This window comes from Schistocerca serialis, chromosome 2 (genome assembly GCF_023864345.2).
Source record: "Schistocerca serialis cubense isolate TAMUIC-IGC-003099 chromosome 2, iqSchSeri2.2, whole genome shotgun sequence".
NCBI classification, from domain to species: Eukaryota; Metazoa; Arthropoda; class Insecta; order Orthoptera; family Acrididae; genus Schistocerca; species Schistocerca serialis.
This window is the reverse complement of record NC_064639.1, coordinates 723015610-723034864: the sequence shown is the minus strand read 5'-3', so window position 1 is coordinate 723034864 and position 19255 is coordinate 723015610. Positions and strand designations below refer to the sequence as shown.

General features: G+C 37.6%; 1 protein-coding gene across 4 annotated transcripts in view; it reads left to right on the top strand.

Annotated features, from left to right (window-relative positions):
• LOC126457917 (uncharacterized protein CG7065-like) overlaps positions 1-9457 on the top strand; it is a 74893-nt gene extending 65436 nt beyond the window's left edge. For all 4 annotated transcript variants that reach the window (XM_050094611.1, XM_050094609.1, XM_050094607.1 and 1 more), the window contains 2 exons: positions 5708-5898; positions 6049-9457. In XM_050094611.1, coding sequence (XP_049950568.1) covers positions 5708-5898; positions 6049-9191 — 3334 coding nt within the window. In that variant the 3' untranslated portion in view covers positions 9192-9457. The remainder of the gene's footprint in view (positions 1-5707; positions 5899-6048) is intronic.
• Positions 9458-19255: the final 9798 nt, after the last annotated feature.

The window sequence follows — 19255 nt, the reverse complement described above, 5'->3', positions numbered from 1 at the left end:
ACATTTTATTGGATTGCGTTTTATATTCTGACCAGCGGGCTGCGGCTGACTTGCCAGCAGATCTGCCATCTCTTTTAGGAAACACTCGAATGAATGTGGTTAAAGTTTTAAAGTTCTGGGACTTTTCAAAAGTTTTTACAAAGATTTTAGGGAGAGGGTCTTAATTTGCTCACTGGGTGACAAACTCGCACATATTTTATGTAAGTGGCCAGCCAGTGACAATTTCCTGTGGCATTCTTGATGCTCCATTTTCGTTTTCCTTATGTTTTGCTTTTTTATACAGAATTATCCTTCTTTTCCTGCTTTCTTTGCGTGTGTGCTTAAGTTTTGCTAAGTCTGTCCACATTTGTTTCTCTTAATGTGTGTCAGGGCACTGATGACCGTGACGTTGAGCACCCGTAAGCCCCAACAAACACACACACACACACACACACACACACACACATACACACACACACACACACACACAAAATAATAAATCAGTACTTGAAAATGTGCCTAAAAAAGAATGGATGCAATAGATTCAATGAGATTTAAAATATCTCATTTCTGTAATCAAGAAAAAATGTACTTGCTAGCCGAAATTGGGGAAAGCAATGAAGAGCAACAAAAGCTTCCCGGGGAAATAACAAAAGTATGAAAAGGGCAACAGAAGATGGGTGGTCTCAGGTTCAGTGAGATAGGTATGGAGGGTATATGGAGAAATGATATGTTAGATATGAATTAAGTGCAGGGAATAGCAAGAGTGTATGCAGTATCTTTCATGTTTTCAGTTTTTCTTTGATTTCCTTGTGGCTGGATACTTGAGACTGTGCCAAAACACTTTCCTCATGTTATCGTTATATATTCCAAAAGAAATTTACTGTGCTTGCTAGTGAGCTACACACAGTTTTTGAATTGGTTGAAAAAGTATTGAGAAATATGTTGAAAGTATTATAGATGGGGCTGTAAGTATGGAGTCATAACTTGCATTTTAGATTGCGTAATATTTTGTAGATACCATTGGCAGGAGGACAGTGTAATAACATGCTGGCCAGTTTTGCCAACGAAACATTTGGCAGTTTGATACATACATTTGCATTAAAATGGAAAACTATTCCATGGAAAACAGTTTGTAAATGAAAAACAGCAAAAATTTGGATGTTCTACAGTGTTAATTTATTTAATTAATAATTTTTTATGACAGGATAATTGTCAGACAATTTTACTGGATAGTACAGCCTTGTAAGCCAAGAACAAGTTAATTAACTGAATTAATATTGTAGAATATCCACATTTTTGTGTTTTTCTTTTACAAGTACAGGGTCATTCCATATCAAATCACCCAATAAAAAATAAATTTTACACCCACCTCCTTAGATTTTCATGAAATTTGGCTCAAATGGTTCTAATACCATCCTCACAACACCTGCAAATTTTTTTTGCTGTATCTCTTATAGTTTTTTTTTTATAAATTTTTAAAGTTTTTATGTTTTGCGTTTTCCGAACCTTTGGAAATGGTAAATTTAATTTGTATTAAAAACTTTAAAATTGCTTATCTTAAAAACTCTTTTAGATAACATCATGAATTTTTGCAGCAAGTTTATTTATTATACATATTTGAAGATAAAAATGATACTATTAAAATATATTAATATTTTCTATGAAAAAAATATATATATGTATTTTTTCTTTTTTTTTTTTTTTTTTTAATGGATGTTTTGTTTTATAAGAATTGCAATATCTAGAGTCTCAGACCTGGTAGAATGCTCAAATTTGTTTTAATTTACTCTTAAACATATAGGCTACTTGATAAAACAAAAATAATGATGGCTTTTTAACATGTTTATTAATTATAGTAGATTATATTAGAATTATGTACAAAGATAGTGTTCTTACAACACTTATGTATAACCCAACTGATTGCTTGAAACATTGAATTTTTTGAGTAATTTTGTCTTTTTAATAAACATTAATGCTGATTCAAACTGTTTTTCCACTTCATCCAAGAGCTTTCAGTTCTTTTGATACAGTCTTTTTTGAAGTAATACATTCTTCCAGTGCCGCTTGATTGAGGTGCGTCTACTACACAGACTAGAAATAGAATTTCTGCATCTTCTTCATCATTTAATATTGTTTTTACCTGTCCAAAGTACCAGTTACCATCATGATTTGCATGGTTCAACACGAACCCAATCAGAAGAATAATGGAAAGAAAAGACTAAGGAGGGTTTTACACTATCTGTAGTCCTTCTAATTTCAAGGTTGTTTCTTGGAAGTGGTTTGAAGTTATGAAAACTTCTTGTTCCAGGAATGTTTCGGGTTGCTGAAAAAACGTTTTTCTAGTTTTAACCATAGCATATCAGCTTCTTTTTTGTCAATAAAGTGAAAATGAATGTTTTCAGTATTTTTTTCACAAAACTTGTACACATCGATTGCTGTCATTATTTGTTCATCTGAAAGCTGTAGACTGGCTTTCCTTAAAATTCTTTTAATAGTTCCTCCTAGGCCATCACAAATTGACTTCCCATGACTTGTTGCAAAAAAAGAGTGTTGGGCCTTCAAATTAAAGTCTCTCAAGTGTTCAGTCAAATTTTTAAAACTGTTTCTATTTTTGTACTGCCCAGCACAACCATCTGTAAAGTAGTGAACTGAGTCAATGTCAGTATGATGTAATGACAGCCACTTTGTAATTTCTTTTTGTACAAAGTTAACAAAACCAGTGTCATGTTCTTGGTCATCACTAATAAAATAGTGGTTGGAAACAAAAACATTGTTTTCCTCATTTCCTAGGAAAACTCCAATTGGATGTTGAGTACAACCACCTCTATTCCAGTGGTAACTTTGTATCTCATTTTGTATAACAAAGGAATAATTTTCACTGAAATCCATCACAATAATTGCTGTTTTGGGTGGTGGGTCTTCTTTCAATCTTTTAAAGGCTGCTGATTGGGATTTTGCTATATAAACGAGTGCGGGGTGAGCTTTTCCAATGACCTAACCAATAAAGAAATGTAGTCTTCAACACTGATAGACTGTTTGATCATTTCTGCCCTGTCTGTGTTAACCCACTGACGGATTACAATTTCTTCTTCTAAATCATAATCTTCACTTAGTTTTTCAGTTAAGTACTCAGTTAGCGCAGCATTTGCAGGACAGCTGTCGCAATGATGTAGCATGCAGTTTTGGTTTTCCGTGTTGCACACAAGCATCTTAATTAGGTCTTTATAAGATTCTTCAATTTTCACAGCATCCAATAATAGTTTAATATTCTGGTGGATACTGCATACACATACAGTGTGTGTGCCTGCAGCACCAGCAAGGATACACCATTTAGGTGTCAAGAAACAAAATTTTGAAAATCATACTTGTACCGCGGGATTATCCCATTTGAAAGAATAATAGAGTTCTCTCAAGTTACACAAAATGAATCTTTTTTTGCATGTACACATTTTTTTGAACACTTACTTTGTCTTTTGTTCCAGGTAGCACACTGGAACTTTCATCCTTTTCATAAAAATCTGTTACAAGTCTTACTGTATTTTCAGAAAGAGTTTTACCTTTTTTTGGACCAAGAGTTTCCAAAATACCCTTTTCAGATTTTAGCTTTCTAGCTTGTCGCACCATGTACTCACTTACATTAAATTCTTTCATCACTTTATTTCGACTCCAAGAATGTGGAGCCAGTGTCAGAATCTGGATTTATCTAGACCTCCAACAGATGACATCTTCTCTTTCATAAGAGAAATCATTACATCAAAATCCTTTGCTTTCTCAACCACACTTGTATCTTCTTCGTCATCATCAGAACTTGGTGCATCATATTTTAATGCTTTTGAAACCGCCTTTTTTGCAGTCTTTTCAATACTACTAACCTTCCTTTTAAAATAAGACCCTTTACTTTGTTCTGACAAGCCATGAAGCTTTATCGGTGTTAAACCTAAATTATCAAGAGCAATGTTTGTTTGTACGAGGGATTCATTTCTGGATTCCAATGATTTTAATTCAACCATGACTTCATCATCTGTTTCACTTTCATTGACTTCAACTCTTAATTTTTCCTCACAAAAGTTACGGCATGTTGAGCAAAGCTTTTGTCCAGGTTTTATGCTACTATTTTTTGTCAGTAATTGTTTAGAAAGATCCAAGCCTACACTTCTCAACGACTTTTGATGGGCTTTTTGTGTGTGTGTGTTTTTTTAGTGGGTCTACACATGTTGTTTGATACTTTTCAAAAACATTTAAAAAGTAGTAGCTGTGGTGTGAACATATATTCTTAAATTCACACAGATTAATTCCAGATCGTAAGTGGATCACATTTTTTTCTTCCTCACTCAATTCAGGTACCGGTTGTAACTTTTTTGAAGGTGTGTAGGTTGTTTGGAAACAGTCAGATTTTTTAAATAACCCTACGCTACAGGTTTGAATATCTGACATACTGATTTCACTTTTGGTCTGATTACTGTTCTGGTTACTTTTATTGGATATTGGAAAAGAATCTCTGTAAACTAAGTAACAGTACTTACTGAAAGTTCGAATAAACTTAATAAAATACTATCCAAGCACTATTTAACACTAATAATTTTTTACTTCAAAACACAGGAATAACAAAACAAAATCCAAGCATACATTGTTACTCCAAGAAGACAAAAACTTATTTTTGGTGTCTAAGTCACTTGGTACTTTTTATTTTTAAAATATAATTAATATTATTTAAAAAATTAGATAACTATTGAACAGGTTAAAAAGCCAACATAATTTTTCTTTTATCTAATAGCCTATACAATTAAGAGTATTTTAAAACAAATTTGAGCTTTCTATCAGGTCTGAGACTCTAGATATTGCAGTTTTTGTAAAACTAAACAACAACAACAACAAAAACCAACAACTACTTGTAATTTTTTTTCATTTGGAAGATTTTAATATACCTTTATGGTAATTTTTTTAACATTTAGATATAATACACAAACTTATTCCAAAATTTCATACTGATACCTTGAGTATTCTTTAACATACAAACTTTTTTAGTTGTGAGGACACGTTTAAGTTACGATTTCCGACTGCTGAAACAACGCCAAATCTAAAAACTTTAAAACTTTATAAAAAAAAAAAAAAAAAAAACTAAAAGAGATAGAGCAAAAAAATTTTACAAGTGCTTTCAGGATGATAAAAGAAGTGATTGTACCAAGTTTCATCAAAATCTGACATGGTTGGTGTCAAGGCCTGGGTGACTTGACATGGAATGACCCTACACAGTTTTTCCACCAAGCAATGATGAAAGAATCAGTTAACTGAAGAGTTAGAATGGTAACTAATTTTATTTAGAATTTGGTGAGAGATGACTTTTAGTTCGATAAAATTGACTCTCAGATAATTAAATCCTGACAACCATATAGAGAAGACTATGCCCCCACATTTTTTTTTCTCCACTCTCTCCCTACAATATCCACATCATCCTTAAAAATATATTCCATCAGAGGTATTAAATATTTAATTTAGTGATTCATGAACCCGGTTTATCTTATAGCTTAGCAAAAAACTGGTTCAGGGCCCTCATGGTATTACTCCACCTCAACCCCCTTTTTCCCAACCACACAACCACCACATGAGCACACACAAACTTTACCTGTTCTTAATAATCATACAGTTAATGTTGTCTGTACAGCATATATTGTGCTAATACAGTTGTTAGACAGGGGAAGTTACTTTAATCTATATGTTCTTGCAGTACTTTCAACAAAGGGAAAATAGCTGCTGCACATCTAAGAACTCGAGACATTGAGAGCAGCTTTGAGAAGAAAGAAACCCCAGTGGCTGGTGCTAACAAGAACCTGAAAAGACATTCAAAGGAAGAAGACACCACACCTAGAAGATCAGATAGATCGTCGATAGAACAACGCAAAAGTTTAGAAGTTGGAGGTTAGTCTGTCATTGACTAGCTGCTTATTTGAAACCTGTTAAAATTGTTTTGTTTTTAATAATGAATGTTATTGATTTTCTTATTTGTTTCACCAAAGACTTAATGATAAAAAATATGTATATATATTTTTAAATTCAATTTGTTTTCAGAAGACGATGTTGATGCAGAAAATAAACCAAAGAGTTCACTCTCTTCAATTTCGAGTACATCTATTTCCAGATCAAGATCCCGATCAAAATCAAAATCAAGGTCTAGAAAGAAAGCAAGAGCTCGGTCAAGATCTTATTCTCCATCAGTTTCAAGACCTGCACACGCACCAAGTTATAGAGAAGGCAGGCTAGAAAGTTCAAGGTCCTTCCATAGACGAACAAGTAGAGGATCTCCTGTACCGTTTTCTAGGCACCGTTACAGGCGATCTAGGTCGCATTCGAGGTCACGGTCTCGTTCACGGTCACGACCTAGGCAGAGAATTAGATCGCACTCGAAGTCTCCTGTCAGATCACACCATCATAAGAAGGAGACTCCTCGGTTATCACCAAGCCGTAAAAGATCACCGAAAGAGGACCCAATAGCTGATGAGAAAAGTAAGTGGGATACATTCCGCCATGAAGTTGATAAAATTGACCGAGAGGCAGCCAAACTTTTAAAATTTCATGAACAAAATCCAGAAAAACACCCAATGTATCCAGATGAATGGAAAAAATTTTGGAGTATAAGATATAAAGAATTACAGGCAGAAGGAAAAGATCCAAACAAACATAATTTTAAACCTGAATGGATTGAATTCTGGAACAAAAGAATGTTATTTTTGCATAAGGAAGATGTAAAAAATAAAAAGGAACAACTGAAAAAGAAATTAGGGCTTCCAAAAGAAGAGCCCCTTCCAGTTACCAGCATAAAAAAGAAAGCACCACTCCATGCTAATAAAGATGGAACAGTTGTGTGTGCAGACCCACCAAAGAATGTTGTAACTGTAAATGACAAGATCCAGTCAAAGTCATCAAAGCACACTGTAAGTACAACTAAAAATATCAGAAGCAGTCACTCTCCTATGAAGGAGACATCTAAAGATAGGGAACCAGAGATGAAAACTAGAATACCTGAGAAAAAAGTGAAAGAGAAACCTAAAGTACCCAAACAAGTGACTGAGGAAATAATTGTAATTGAGAAGAGAGAGGAGAACAGAAAACCTGATGTGATTAAGAGCTCCGATGAAGCGGAAATAGTGCCAATTTTACGTCTTCTTACAGCAATGGAATCACAGTTAGGTTCCCTTGGCCCCAAGATTAATAATCTAATGGGAAAAGCCTTGTCACTAGAAAAAATTGAGTCCCATTCAGCAGATTCCCTCTTAACGGTTCCTGAGAATATTGTATTATTTGAGACTGTTAAGGAGAAACTCAAGGGTCAGCTTATGGCAGGTATAGTTGAAAAAAACATGTTATCAGCGACACAGACATGTCTTGATCTGTTAGTAAATGCCTTGAAGAAAATTGATGATAAGATCATCAAAACAGCACCTGTTTCACCTGTTCTGAAGCCTTCAGTTGATTTTATGAAGCCAATTGTGGAAAATGTTCCTGTGGCAGAAGAACCAAAACTTGTGGCTGTTCCAGAAGTTAACCCACTGGACAAGGTGGCTATTGCACAGCAGATTGCAGCAGCCCTTGTGGCACAAGGTAAAACAGATGTCACTCAGGAAGAGTTAGAGCAATTAATAAATATTTTCACAGGCATGGCACAGGCTTCGAAAGGTTCTGGCTCAGTCGTATCTACTGCTCAATTTGTTGCAATGCAGCAACAGCAGCAGCAGCAACAACAACAACAGCAGCAGCAGCAGCAGCAGCAGCGGCAGCAGATGGGTGGAGGGAATGATCTCATGAATCCTCAAAATCCTGCTGTAATGATGATGTCAAATATAAATACCGCCTCCAAAGAACCTGCTACTGCATTACAGCAGCTGTTGTCTGTAGTGACCTCCAAACCATCATCCTATACTGTTTCTGCAAGTGGGAGCTCTAAAGATAATGTAAGTGGTTTACAATTATTGCAAACTGCATATGATGAGCCAAGGAATTCGCCTGTAACAAATAGTATTGTTAGAGGTGACAAACAACGTAACATTTCTTCCCAGGGTGCTGGTATGTCTGTGGACGAGAAAAAACAGCAACCTAGTGGACATGATAACAGAACAGGAAAAGAGATAAGTTACTTGTCAGAAGTAGAATTACAAACATTGCTTCAAAATTTTAAAGATCTTTCAGCTCATGAACAGCAATGTCTAATAACATACTTACGCAAACTAGAAGAAAGTGACCCAGTTCGAGTAGAACAACTAAGAAAATATGTTGTTATTGAGCCACCAGTGAAGAAATCCCCATTGAATACGGCTTCTAAACCTACGCCATCACCAGACAGATTTCAGATCATTGCCGGCAGGAGAGGAAGACTTTCTCCATTTTCGCAGAGACTTTTTAGTTCAAATTCTAATGTAGAGGACAAAGAAAGTAAGAAACCTACATATGAAAAAGAAACAGAAAACAAAAATGATGTAGATGATTCTGATGAAGAGTATACTTACGAGGAAATATATGCAGCAGCATCTAAGAAGGTTAAAGAGAGTGAAGAAGCAAAGGCAAAAGCAAAAGAACTTGAGAAGGAAAGAGCATCTGTAAAGCGCAGTGAGTCATCTAGTTCTGTTACAAATAAAAGTGATGACCCTGCCAATCTCCTTAGAGAGACAAAAGCAATGATTGCTAATTTAATGGGACAGCTTCCTTCCAAGTACCCAAACAAACATAATGCAGAACAATCTCCAAGGAAAGATATTCCTGTGATGAAATCAGCTATGAAAAAAGACAATCTACAATCACCTTCCGCAAGTGCAAATGTAAGCAATATATATACTGTAAATACACGGTCATATGGCGGTCGATATGACTCTAGTCAGTCTACCCACCATTATACTGCAGAGGACACATCAAATAACATGGCTCCTATACAGCAGCATTACTCTCATTATCAGCATACAGATTATTCTGCATCTTATGGCACACCACAAGGAACAGACTTCTCAAACACAGTCCAGTATCAGAGTAACTATGGTAATGAATATAGCAACAGTTACAATAACCAACCCCCTGTAACTCCTAGCCAGGAATATTCCAGCTATAGTGTACCTCCTCAAAATACGTATGCGGTGGATGATTATAATCAGTATGGACAGACTTCTTACCAAGAGCAGCGGACTGATTATTATCCCTACCAAGGTCAGAATCGTACGTACTATTAGTCCACTTAATTTGTTGAGTGGGTGCTGAACGTCGAGGCACTGTAATATTGCTCTTCATTTGTGAAGATGGAGTTCAGTTCAGGTGAAAGCAAGTTTTTCAGCTGATCTATGCAGAAGATTTATACTGATGAAACAGTATAAAATTATGTGTTTGTCCATTTCCATTGACAAAAGATTATTGATAAAAGTAATCTGTTAAATAGAAAATAAAAGTTGCATTGATGGTACATCTGTTTGATATTGCGGACAATGATGTATTGTCATACATGTTTCTTCTTTCTTTTTTTTTCCTTTTTTTTTTAAAAAAAAAAAAACAAACATGTAATGCAAAAAAATTTGTCAACTTCAAAAATAAATGTATGTAGAAATATATTGTGTTGTTTCTCCCAATTCTCAAATGTTTGAAAGACTTTAGATGTTTTTATTTGTTTGTCATTGTAGAATTTAAAGGAGCACAGTTTTATGATTTCCCAGTTGTGAAAGTTTTCTTTCTAATTCTTACTGCAGTGTAAGGATTTTGTACATAATAAAATGATTGTTATAGTACTTGAAGTTACTGTCCTTTGTAAATTAGAGGTTTGTTGTCAGTACTAAAAATATGATGGTGAATGATATATGTTTTGTAATTATTATGAAAACTTTACATGGTTCAACATAGTGATAGTTGGAAAATACAAATTGTTCATACTGCTATCACTCATTTCTCTTCTATTTTTTTTGTATGGCAACACATCAGTATGACGTATAAAATGTCACACTCATGTTGTCAAAAATGAAACTGTCTTGCTGTATTAGTCATTTAAGTGTCAACTTCAAAGGAATCCTATATTTACTTGCCTACATGCCGTGTGTGTGTGTGTGTGTGTGTGTGTGTGTGTGTGTGAGAGAGAGAGAGAGAGAGAGAGAGAGAGAGAGAGAGAGAGAGAGAGAGAGATAGAGATGCTAATGTTTTATTTTACAAGTCAGGTTGTTTTTCAATCTGTACGACTGTACTGTGCTCTCCTGTTGTACGTTGTGCATGATTGATTGTTTGTTTTGACTGTGTTGTACAGGCAGCCTCTGCACCTGCTAACTTTTTTTTTAAAGCTTTGATTAATTTTACAACTTTCTAGGCTTTTTTTTTTTTTTTAGTGTAATAATTAAAACTGTGTGACCCTTTAATTTTCGTCATGTGTTCGAAAGATTTGAATTTTTGTGCTATCTTAGAGTTTTGTTAACGGAAATTCGACCACTTATAGTTTTGTATAACAGTTAAAATCTCACTGCTTCCCTAGAAGTGGCTACCTGTGAAAGCAATCATTTGTATTCACATGGCTTTTGGTTCTGATACCGGCTATGTGGGCAATAGTAGTTCACAATATTGGTTAAATGTTATTTCAAATTACAATGTGTTTTTCAGCGAGAACTACAGTGTTTAGTTTCAGTTATAAAAATTTACCTATGCTGGATTTCATACAACAACCAGTTAACCAAAGAAACAAAGTTAGACTGACATTGCTGTTTTTTCATATTCAGTAACAAATAAGGCTCCCCTATTGTTTTTAACTAAATTTAGGGCATTTTTCAAAGTAATGCACAAAAATTCAGGTCAAATGAATAAAAAGGAGGAAATGCAATAATTGTGGCCAATGTAGCGTTAATAATAATTTATTTTCATATACAAAAAAATTTCCCACATTTTACTTTGCAGATGATAGTACAGACTCACTGGTACTTGAGCAGTACTTTTTTGCAGTGTGCATTTGCTCTAGAAGTTGTTTAAATTAAGTATCAAGATGTAGAAGTCCATAAAAGAGAGGGTAACAAATGTTTGTTTTAGCCTAGTAGAAGCTTTCTTAGTGTGTTTTTTTTCTTTTGTTCACAAAGCTTTAATTATCGAGAACACACTTTCATCAGATGAATTAGAGCCTGGAGCAGCTACTGAAAATTCAGCCAAGCATCTAATATGCAGGGTGTGCCAAAAAGAATCATTCAATTTAAAAAAAAATCTTAACTATTATGTTATTTGAGATATGGGCGTGAACAGTGTACTGTTGGAAAGAGCAAACTATAGAGTTTTATGTGGTTCCTGCTAGGTAGCAGCAGTTTGTGCCCACTTCACTTCTAGTGAAAATGGTGTGAGGACAACAGAAAGCATTTCGTTTTCTATGTTTTGTGCAGTGTGGGTCAGTAATAACTGTCCAAAGTGACTTTGGTACTAGGTATGGTGTGGATCTTCCTACAGCACAGATCATTAGACGATGGCATAAACAATTCTGAGAAACGTGTTGTTTGTGTAAAGTCAATTTGCCAGGCCATCTCAGAGTGTCTGACACAGATGTCGAATGCATCCGCCATAGTTTCACAAGGAGTCTGCAAAAATCCGTTCGTCGTGCAGCTCGACAGCTCAACATGCCCCTGATGTCCATCTGTCATGTTGCGTTGATGATTTACACATTAAACCATACAAAATTCAGCTACTGCAAGCTCTTTGTGAAGGTGGCAAACAACAATGTGTGGAGATTTACATCTACATGGACACTCTGCAAATCACATTTAAGTGCCTGGCAGAAGGTTCATTGAACCACCTTTACAATTCTCTATTATTCCAATCTCGTATAGCGTGCGGAAAGAACGAACACCTATGTCTTTCCGTACGACCTCTGATGTCCCTTATTTTATCATGGTGATTGTTTCTCCCTATGTAGGCTGGTGTCAACAAAATATTTTCGCATTTGGAGGAGAAAGTTGGTGATCGGAATTTCATGAGAAGATTCCGCCACAACGAAAAACGACTGTATCATTTCAGTGACACTCTCTCCCCTATTTCGCGATAATACAAAACGTGCTGCCCTTCTTTGAACTTTTTTGATGTCCTCCGCAATCCTATCTGGTAAGGATCTCACACAGCGCAGCAGTATTCTAAAAGAGGACAGACAAGCATAGTGTAGGTAGTCTCCTTCATAGGTCTGTTATATTTTCTAAGTGTCCTGCCAATAAAAGTAGTGTTTGGTTATCCTTCCCAACAACATTTTGTGTGTGTTCCTTCCAATTTAAGTTGTTCAAAATCGTAATTCCTAGGTATTTAGTTGAATTTACAGCCTTTAGATTTGACTGATTTATCATGCAACCGAAGTTGAATGGATTCCTTTTAGCGCTATTCTGTAACTTCCTTCTTCACAAGACGGAGGATGACAGCTTTCTTCCATGCTTAGTGTTTAGTGACGAGGCAACATTCTATTTAAATGGAAAGGTGAACCATCATAATCTGAGAATATGGGGTACAGAACAACCACATGAAGTTGTAAAATATGAGAGGGTCTCCTAAAATTTAATGTGTTTTGTGCACTTTCACTGGAAAAGGTGTATGGTCTGTTCTTCTTTTCCGGAAACACTGTTACAGGAAGCACATGTCTCGATACGCTTGAGAACAGGAGGCACATATATCAATATGCTTGAGAACTTTCTTTTCCAACAGTTCGAGACTGATTTAAATGACATCATTTACCAGCAGGATGGGGCGGCACCACCACACTTTCATCTGGAAGTGCCAGAATTTTTAAATAAAGGATTACTGAATGATGGATCGGTTATACTAGACCAAATGATTCAGCCTTACATTACTGGCCTCCAAGGTCACTGGACCTGACTGTATGTGATTATTTCTTGTGAGGGTTTACTGACTGTATGTGATTATTTCTTGTGAGGGTTTATAAAAGACTCTGTTCATGTGCCTGCATTACCAACAACACTGAATGAACTGAAACACCACATAACAGAAGCTGTGGAAGCTGCAACTCAAGACAAACCCTCTGCAGTGTGTGAACAACTTGAATATCACAATGACATATGCCGTGCATCTCAAAGGGGGCCATATTGAACACCTACGAAAAGGTATGAGAAAAAAAATCTTTTTGAATTCCCCGTTCATCAAAAAACAAAATTCATTGTAAATGTTTATTCGTTTCAGAAATATAGACGTGCAACATCTGATGATTCCTTTTGATACAGTGTTTATTTTAGACACACTCACTGATAGTGAAAATGAATGAAAATTTCATACCATTTTTCACTGAAATTAACATTAGATTTCATATTTCAGTCCAGAAGACAGCTTTCACAGTATTTACTTACACAACAGTTCTTGAGAAACAGTTCTACCCCATCCACAGTGAAGTTCATGACACTAGATTTTACAAATCTATACAATTCTTGAATGCTAATCTAAGTTGACTTTTTTATTTAAGGTGGTCTACTCCATTGGCTGAAGAGGTTTCATAAATGGTTCACACCATTCCCAAATATATTTGTATCAGAGGCAGCTGTGGTGATACTGCTAAACTGAAAGTATCACTAACCCATCATATTCAAACTCCTGTAACTGCTGTTTTACTACAGAAGTTAAAATTCAGATTTTACAGCTTCTAGTTTGTTAAGTAAAATATTCATTTTGTCTGGAAGTCCAATTATAATAACATTTTCCATTTCAGTGCACAGAATATTATTTGAGAAAATACTTAAATGTCTTGAAAGGAGCCCAAGGGTGATACAAGAGAACAGATTTTTGAAGAAATTATTTTGGGTAATAGGACATTTCTCAGTGGACAGGAAGTAGGATTTTAATGCTTGGTAAATATCAATGATTCTTTCAACAGAAGTTAGAAATGGTAACCATGTGGTTTTACTATGGTGTAAATGTTTCTTATATCCTATTTCAGTCAGCTGGGAGAAGGATTCTACTTTGTTAACATGAGCAGCATATATGGAAATGTTGGTGTATTTTACCACAACTAACAGAATGGTTCTACTCTGTTAACATGGGCAGCATAGATATGGAAATGTTGATAGATTTTACCAATTATGAGATGAGTATCAAGTGGTAACCTGAATGAGATTTTCACTCTGCAGCAGAGTGTGCGCTGATATGAAACTTCGTGGGAGATTAAAACTGTGTGCCGGACCGAGACTTGAACTCGGGACCTTTGCCTTTCGCGGGCAAGTGCTCTACCAACTGAGCTACCCAAGCACGACTCACGCCCCGTCCTCACAGCTTTACTTCTGCCAGTACCTCGTCTCCTACCTTCCAGGAGAGCTTCTGTAAAGTTTGGAAGGTAGGAGTCAAGCGTCACAGCGGGACCCACCTCCTCTTCCTCAAAATCACCCTCTCCAAACTTTCCAGGAATTTCTGACTTCCAGCCTTGCCTCTCAATCCTTCTTAAAAACCTTAATCCTACTCCCAACATCACCACTGCTGAAGCCCAGGCTATCCATGATCTGAAGGCTGACCGATCCATCATCATTCTTCCGGCGGACAAGGGTGCCACGACCGTGGCACTTGATCATCGGGAGTATGTGGCTGAGGGACTGCGTCAGCTTTCAGACAACACTACTTACAAAGTTTGCCAAGGTAATACCATTCCTGATGTCCAGGCGGAGCTTCGAGGAATCCTCAGAACCTTAGGCCCCCTACAAAACCTTTCACCTGACTCCATCAACCTCCCTCCTGAGCCCACCGACACCCTGCACCCCTACCTTCTTCCTAAAATTCACAAACCCAATCATCCGGGCCGCCCCATTGTAGCTGGTTACCAAGCCCCCACAGATCGTATCTCTGCCTACGTAGATCAACCCATTACATGCAGTATCCCATCCTTCATCAAAGACACCAACCACTTTCTCGAACGCCTGGAATCCTTACCCAATCTCTTACCCCAAGAAATCATCCTTGTAACCATTGATGCCACTTCCCTATACACAAATATTCCGCACGTCCAGGGCCTCGCTGCGATGGAGCACTTCCTTTCACGCCGATTACCTGCCACCCTACCTAAAACCTCTTTCCTCATTACCTTAGCCAGCTTCATCCTGACCCACAACTTCTTCACATTTGAAGGCCAGACATACCAACAACTAAAGGGAACAGCCATGGGTACCAGGATGGCCCCCTCGTACGCCAACCTATTTATGAGTCGCCTAGAGGAAGCCTTCTTGGTTACCCAAGCCTGCCAACCCAAAGTTTGGTACAGATTTATTGATGACATCTTCATGATCTGGACCCACAGTGAAGAAGAACTCCAGAATTTCCTCTCCAACCTCAACTCCTTTGGTTCCATCAGATTCACCTGGTCCTACTCCAAATCCCATGCCACTTTCCTTGACGTTGACCTCCACCTGTCCAATGGCCAGCTTCACACATCCGTCCACATCAAACCCACCAATAAACAACAGTACCTCCATTATGACAGCTGCCACCCATTCCACATCAAACGGTCCCTTCCCTACAGCCTAGGTCTTCGTGGCAAACGAATCTGCTCCAGTCCGGAAGCCCTGAACCATTACACCAACAACCTGAAATCAGCTTTCGCATCCCGCAACTACCCTCCCGACCTGGTACAGAAGCAAATAACCAGAGCCACTTCCTCATCCCCTCAAACCCAGAACCTCCCACAGAAGAACCCCAAAAGAGCCCCACTTGTGACAGGATACTTTCCGGGACTGGATCAGACTCTGAATGTGGCTCTCCAGCAGGGATACGACTTCCTCAAATCCTGCCCTGAAATGAGATCCATCCTTCATGAAATCCTCCCCATTCCACCAAGAGTGTCTTTCCGCCATCCACCTAACCTTTGTAACCTCTTAGTTCATCCCTATGAATTCCCCAAACCACCTTCCCTACCCTCTGGCTCCTACCCTTGTAACCGCCCCCGGTGTAAAACCTGTCCCATGCACCCTCCTACCACCACCTATGCCAGTCCTGTAACCCGGAAGGTGTACACGATCAAAGGCAGAGCCACGTGTGAAAGCACCCACGTGATTTACCAACTGACCTGCCTACAGTGTGAAGCTTTCTATGTGGGAATGACCAGCAACAAACTGTCCATTTGCATGAATGGACACAGGCAGACAGTGTTTGTTGGTAATGAGGATCACCCTGTGGCTAAACATGCCTTGGTGCACGGCCAGCACATCTTGGCACAGTGTTACACCGTCCAGGTTATCTGGATACTTCCCACTAACACCAACCTGTCAGAACTCCGGAGATGGGAACTTGCCCTTCAGTATATCCTCTCTTCTCGTTACCCGCCAGGCCTCAACCTTCGCTAATTTCAAGTTGCCGCCGCTCACACCTCACCTGTCATTCAACAACATCTTTGCCTATGTACTTCCGCCTCGACTGACATCTCTGCCCAAACTCTTTGCCTTTACAAATGTCTGCTTGTGTCTGTGTATGTGCGGATGGATATGTGTGTGTATGCGAGTGTATACCACCCCTTTTTTCCCCCTAAGGTAAGTCTTTCCACTCCCGGGATTGGAATGACTCCTTACCCTCTCCCTTAAAACCCACATCCTTTCGTCTTTCCCTCTGCTTCCCTCTTTCCTGATGAGGCAACAGTTTGTTGCGAAAGCTTGAATTTTGTGTGTATGTTTGTGTTTGTTTGTGTGTCTATCGACGTGCCAGCGCTTTCGTTTGGTAAGTCACATCATCTTGGTTTTTAGACATATTTTTCCCACGTGGAATGTTTCCCTCTATTAATTAATATATATAGATATATATAATAGAGGGAAACATTCCACGCGGGAAAAATATATTTAAAAACAAAGATGATGTGACTTACCATACGAAAGCGCTGGCAGGTCGATAGATTGTGTTTCTATCGACCTGCCAGCGCTTTCGTATGGTAAGTCACATTATCTTTGTTTTTTTTATATATATATGTATATATATATATATACACACACACACACACACACACACACACACCCCTCACTTTACACGTGAAATAAACATAATACCTCTTATGATTTTGAAGAAGAAAAAAATTATTCTTTCATTTATTATAAAATAGTTTCTGATTGTTTGGTGGTTGTCAATTTACTTGTAATATCTTATTACCATCTGCATTACAAATTGACCAAATTTCATGTTTCTAGCCCCATTTGTTTATCAAATAATGGTACCTGAAAATAAAAAAATGTAGTTTTGAGAAAAATTCATTTAAAGTTTAATATTGCAATTCTGGTATGGTTATTGATGAGGATTACTTACCACTAATATTTCCCTGCACCTTAGTGAGCATCATCTGAATCATACTGATCTTCTTTTCTTCTCTTGGTTCCTCATCTTTTCTGTCCGGCTTCTCTTGTGCGTTTTAAATTACCAATATCTGCTTTGCAGATTCTCTCTTTATCTATTTGCACCAAGAATTTTGCAGTATTTCCACTAGATTTTATGCCCAATAAATCCAAAACAGCCAGTTTTCTAATTACACCATCATTGAAGCCTAAAATAGCCTCATAAACACCAAATTTGAGGGTTGTAAGCTGAACAAATACAGTTTTCGGTAACCAGTTCCAAATGACAGAAATCACACATTCATTTAAATTTTGGGTTTTCCCATGAAGACATTTCTTCAACAGGGTATCTTTACAAAGGTCTCTAAATATGGGTTTAATTTCATTCATTACTGATGCAGGTAACGAATGTTTGTGGTCATCTGTACTTGCACCAAGTGTCAGGATCATTCGGGGCAAAGACCAAGCACTGATTCATTTGTGTAAAGCTTGTGGAAAATGATAGCCCATACGGCTTTTCTCATGTTTTCTAAATTCCCTACATTTCTTCTTATGGCTAAGCCATAATAATTCTGTAAAGTATTTCAACATTTGTCAGGCGACCTTTACCACCTATCTTCTTAATATCTTCCAATACTATTTTTGACTTTTCTTTCAATAATCTTCTCAGTATGGACCCCATTCTCTTCTGAACATGCCCAATGCACTCTAATTTAGCAGTAGTGACGTAAGGACCATAGGGTTGTTGTGCACCTACCCAGTCATAAGCCTTGCTGTCACCATCCCCTAAATACTATGTGTATCTGACACTTCTGTGCCACTGAACGAATAAAAATCTTGAGAACTCCTGCTACTTTCATCCCACCACTTGGACCAGTACAAGTCATCCGACAGTTATGTTCATACTCTTTCTCAGTTCCACTGCCACAAGGTTTACGGTACTTGCTTAGAATCTCTACATCAATTACCTTGCCAGTATCAAATGATGTAGCTGTCGCAACGCCAATTAGCGAAGTGTGTCCACATTTCTGCCAGCTGCCATCCGAACATGCACAAATATCACCACTTTCACTGTCATCACTTTCCTGGAGTGCTGCTTCAGCTGCTTCCTTCATTGAGATGTTACAAACTTCAGCAACAGCAGTACCAATAACATTATTGTAAGTCATAAATTTTGCAGGAGGATTTGGAATGTCAAGTAATGCACATAAGAGTTTGCTTGCCTCCATCCTTTTACCAATAAGTGGACTCACATTCGGGAGGACGACGGTTCAATCCCGCGTCCGGCCATCCTGATTTAGGTTTTCCGTGATTTCCCTAAATTACTCCAGGCAAATGCCGGGATGGTTCCTTTGAAAGGGCACGGCCGAGTGCCTTTCCCGTCCTTCCCTAATCCGATGAGACCAATGACCTGGCTGTTTGGTCTCTTCCCCCAGACAACCCAACCCCCTTTACCAATAGATCTGAGACCATAAACTAGCTTTATGTTGTTCTCATATAAATTATTATTTGCCATTTTTGATGTCATTGTTGTAGCAACTGCACCACATTTTGTACAACTCAGTGTCAGGTATGAAACAATCCCTTTACGAAGACACTGATTCTCATCCAAAGATACATCACCACCACATATTCTGCACACAATATTTTTGGAAATGAAATCACAGAGCATGCTAAGTTTCACCATAATATTTCCAAATGAATGTTCATCTCCACAAGCTGACTGGGAGGAAATGCCTTGAAGACTCTGCAATTTCTTTCTTGATGTGTTGATTTTCTTTCTGCCTAACACTCTTGGGTCCTTTGACCCACTTACCTCATTTACCTTTACGTATTTACTTCCACTGAATTTTAATTTAGGCAAGAATTTCTTTATTCATGGCCTTTTAAGAAAACACGTGGAACCAAAGAAAACGCAAATCAACACGTACTTCACTCACAATAAACTTCACTAAGTGCAACCATTAACGCTCAAAAACAATAACAAACACGATTGGAAAAACGAGTATCGA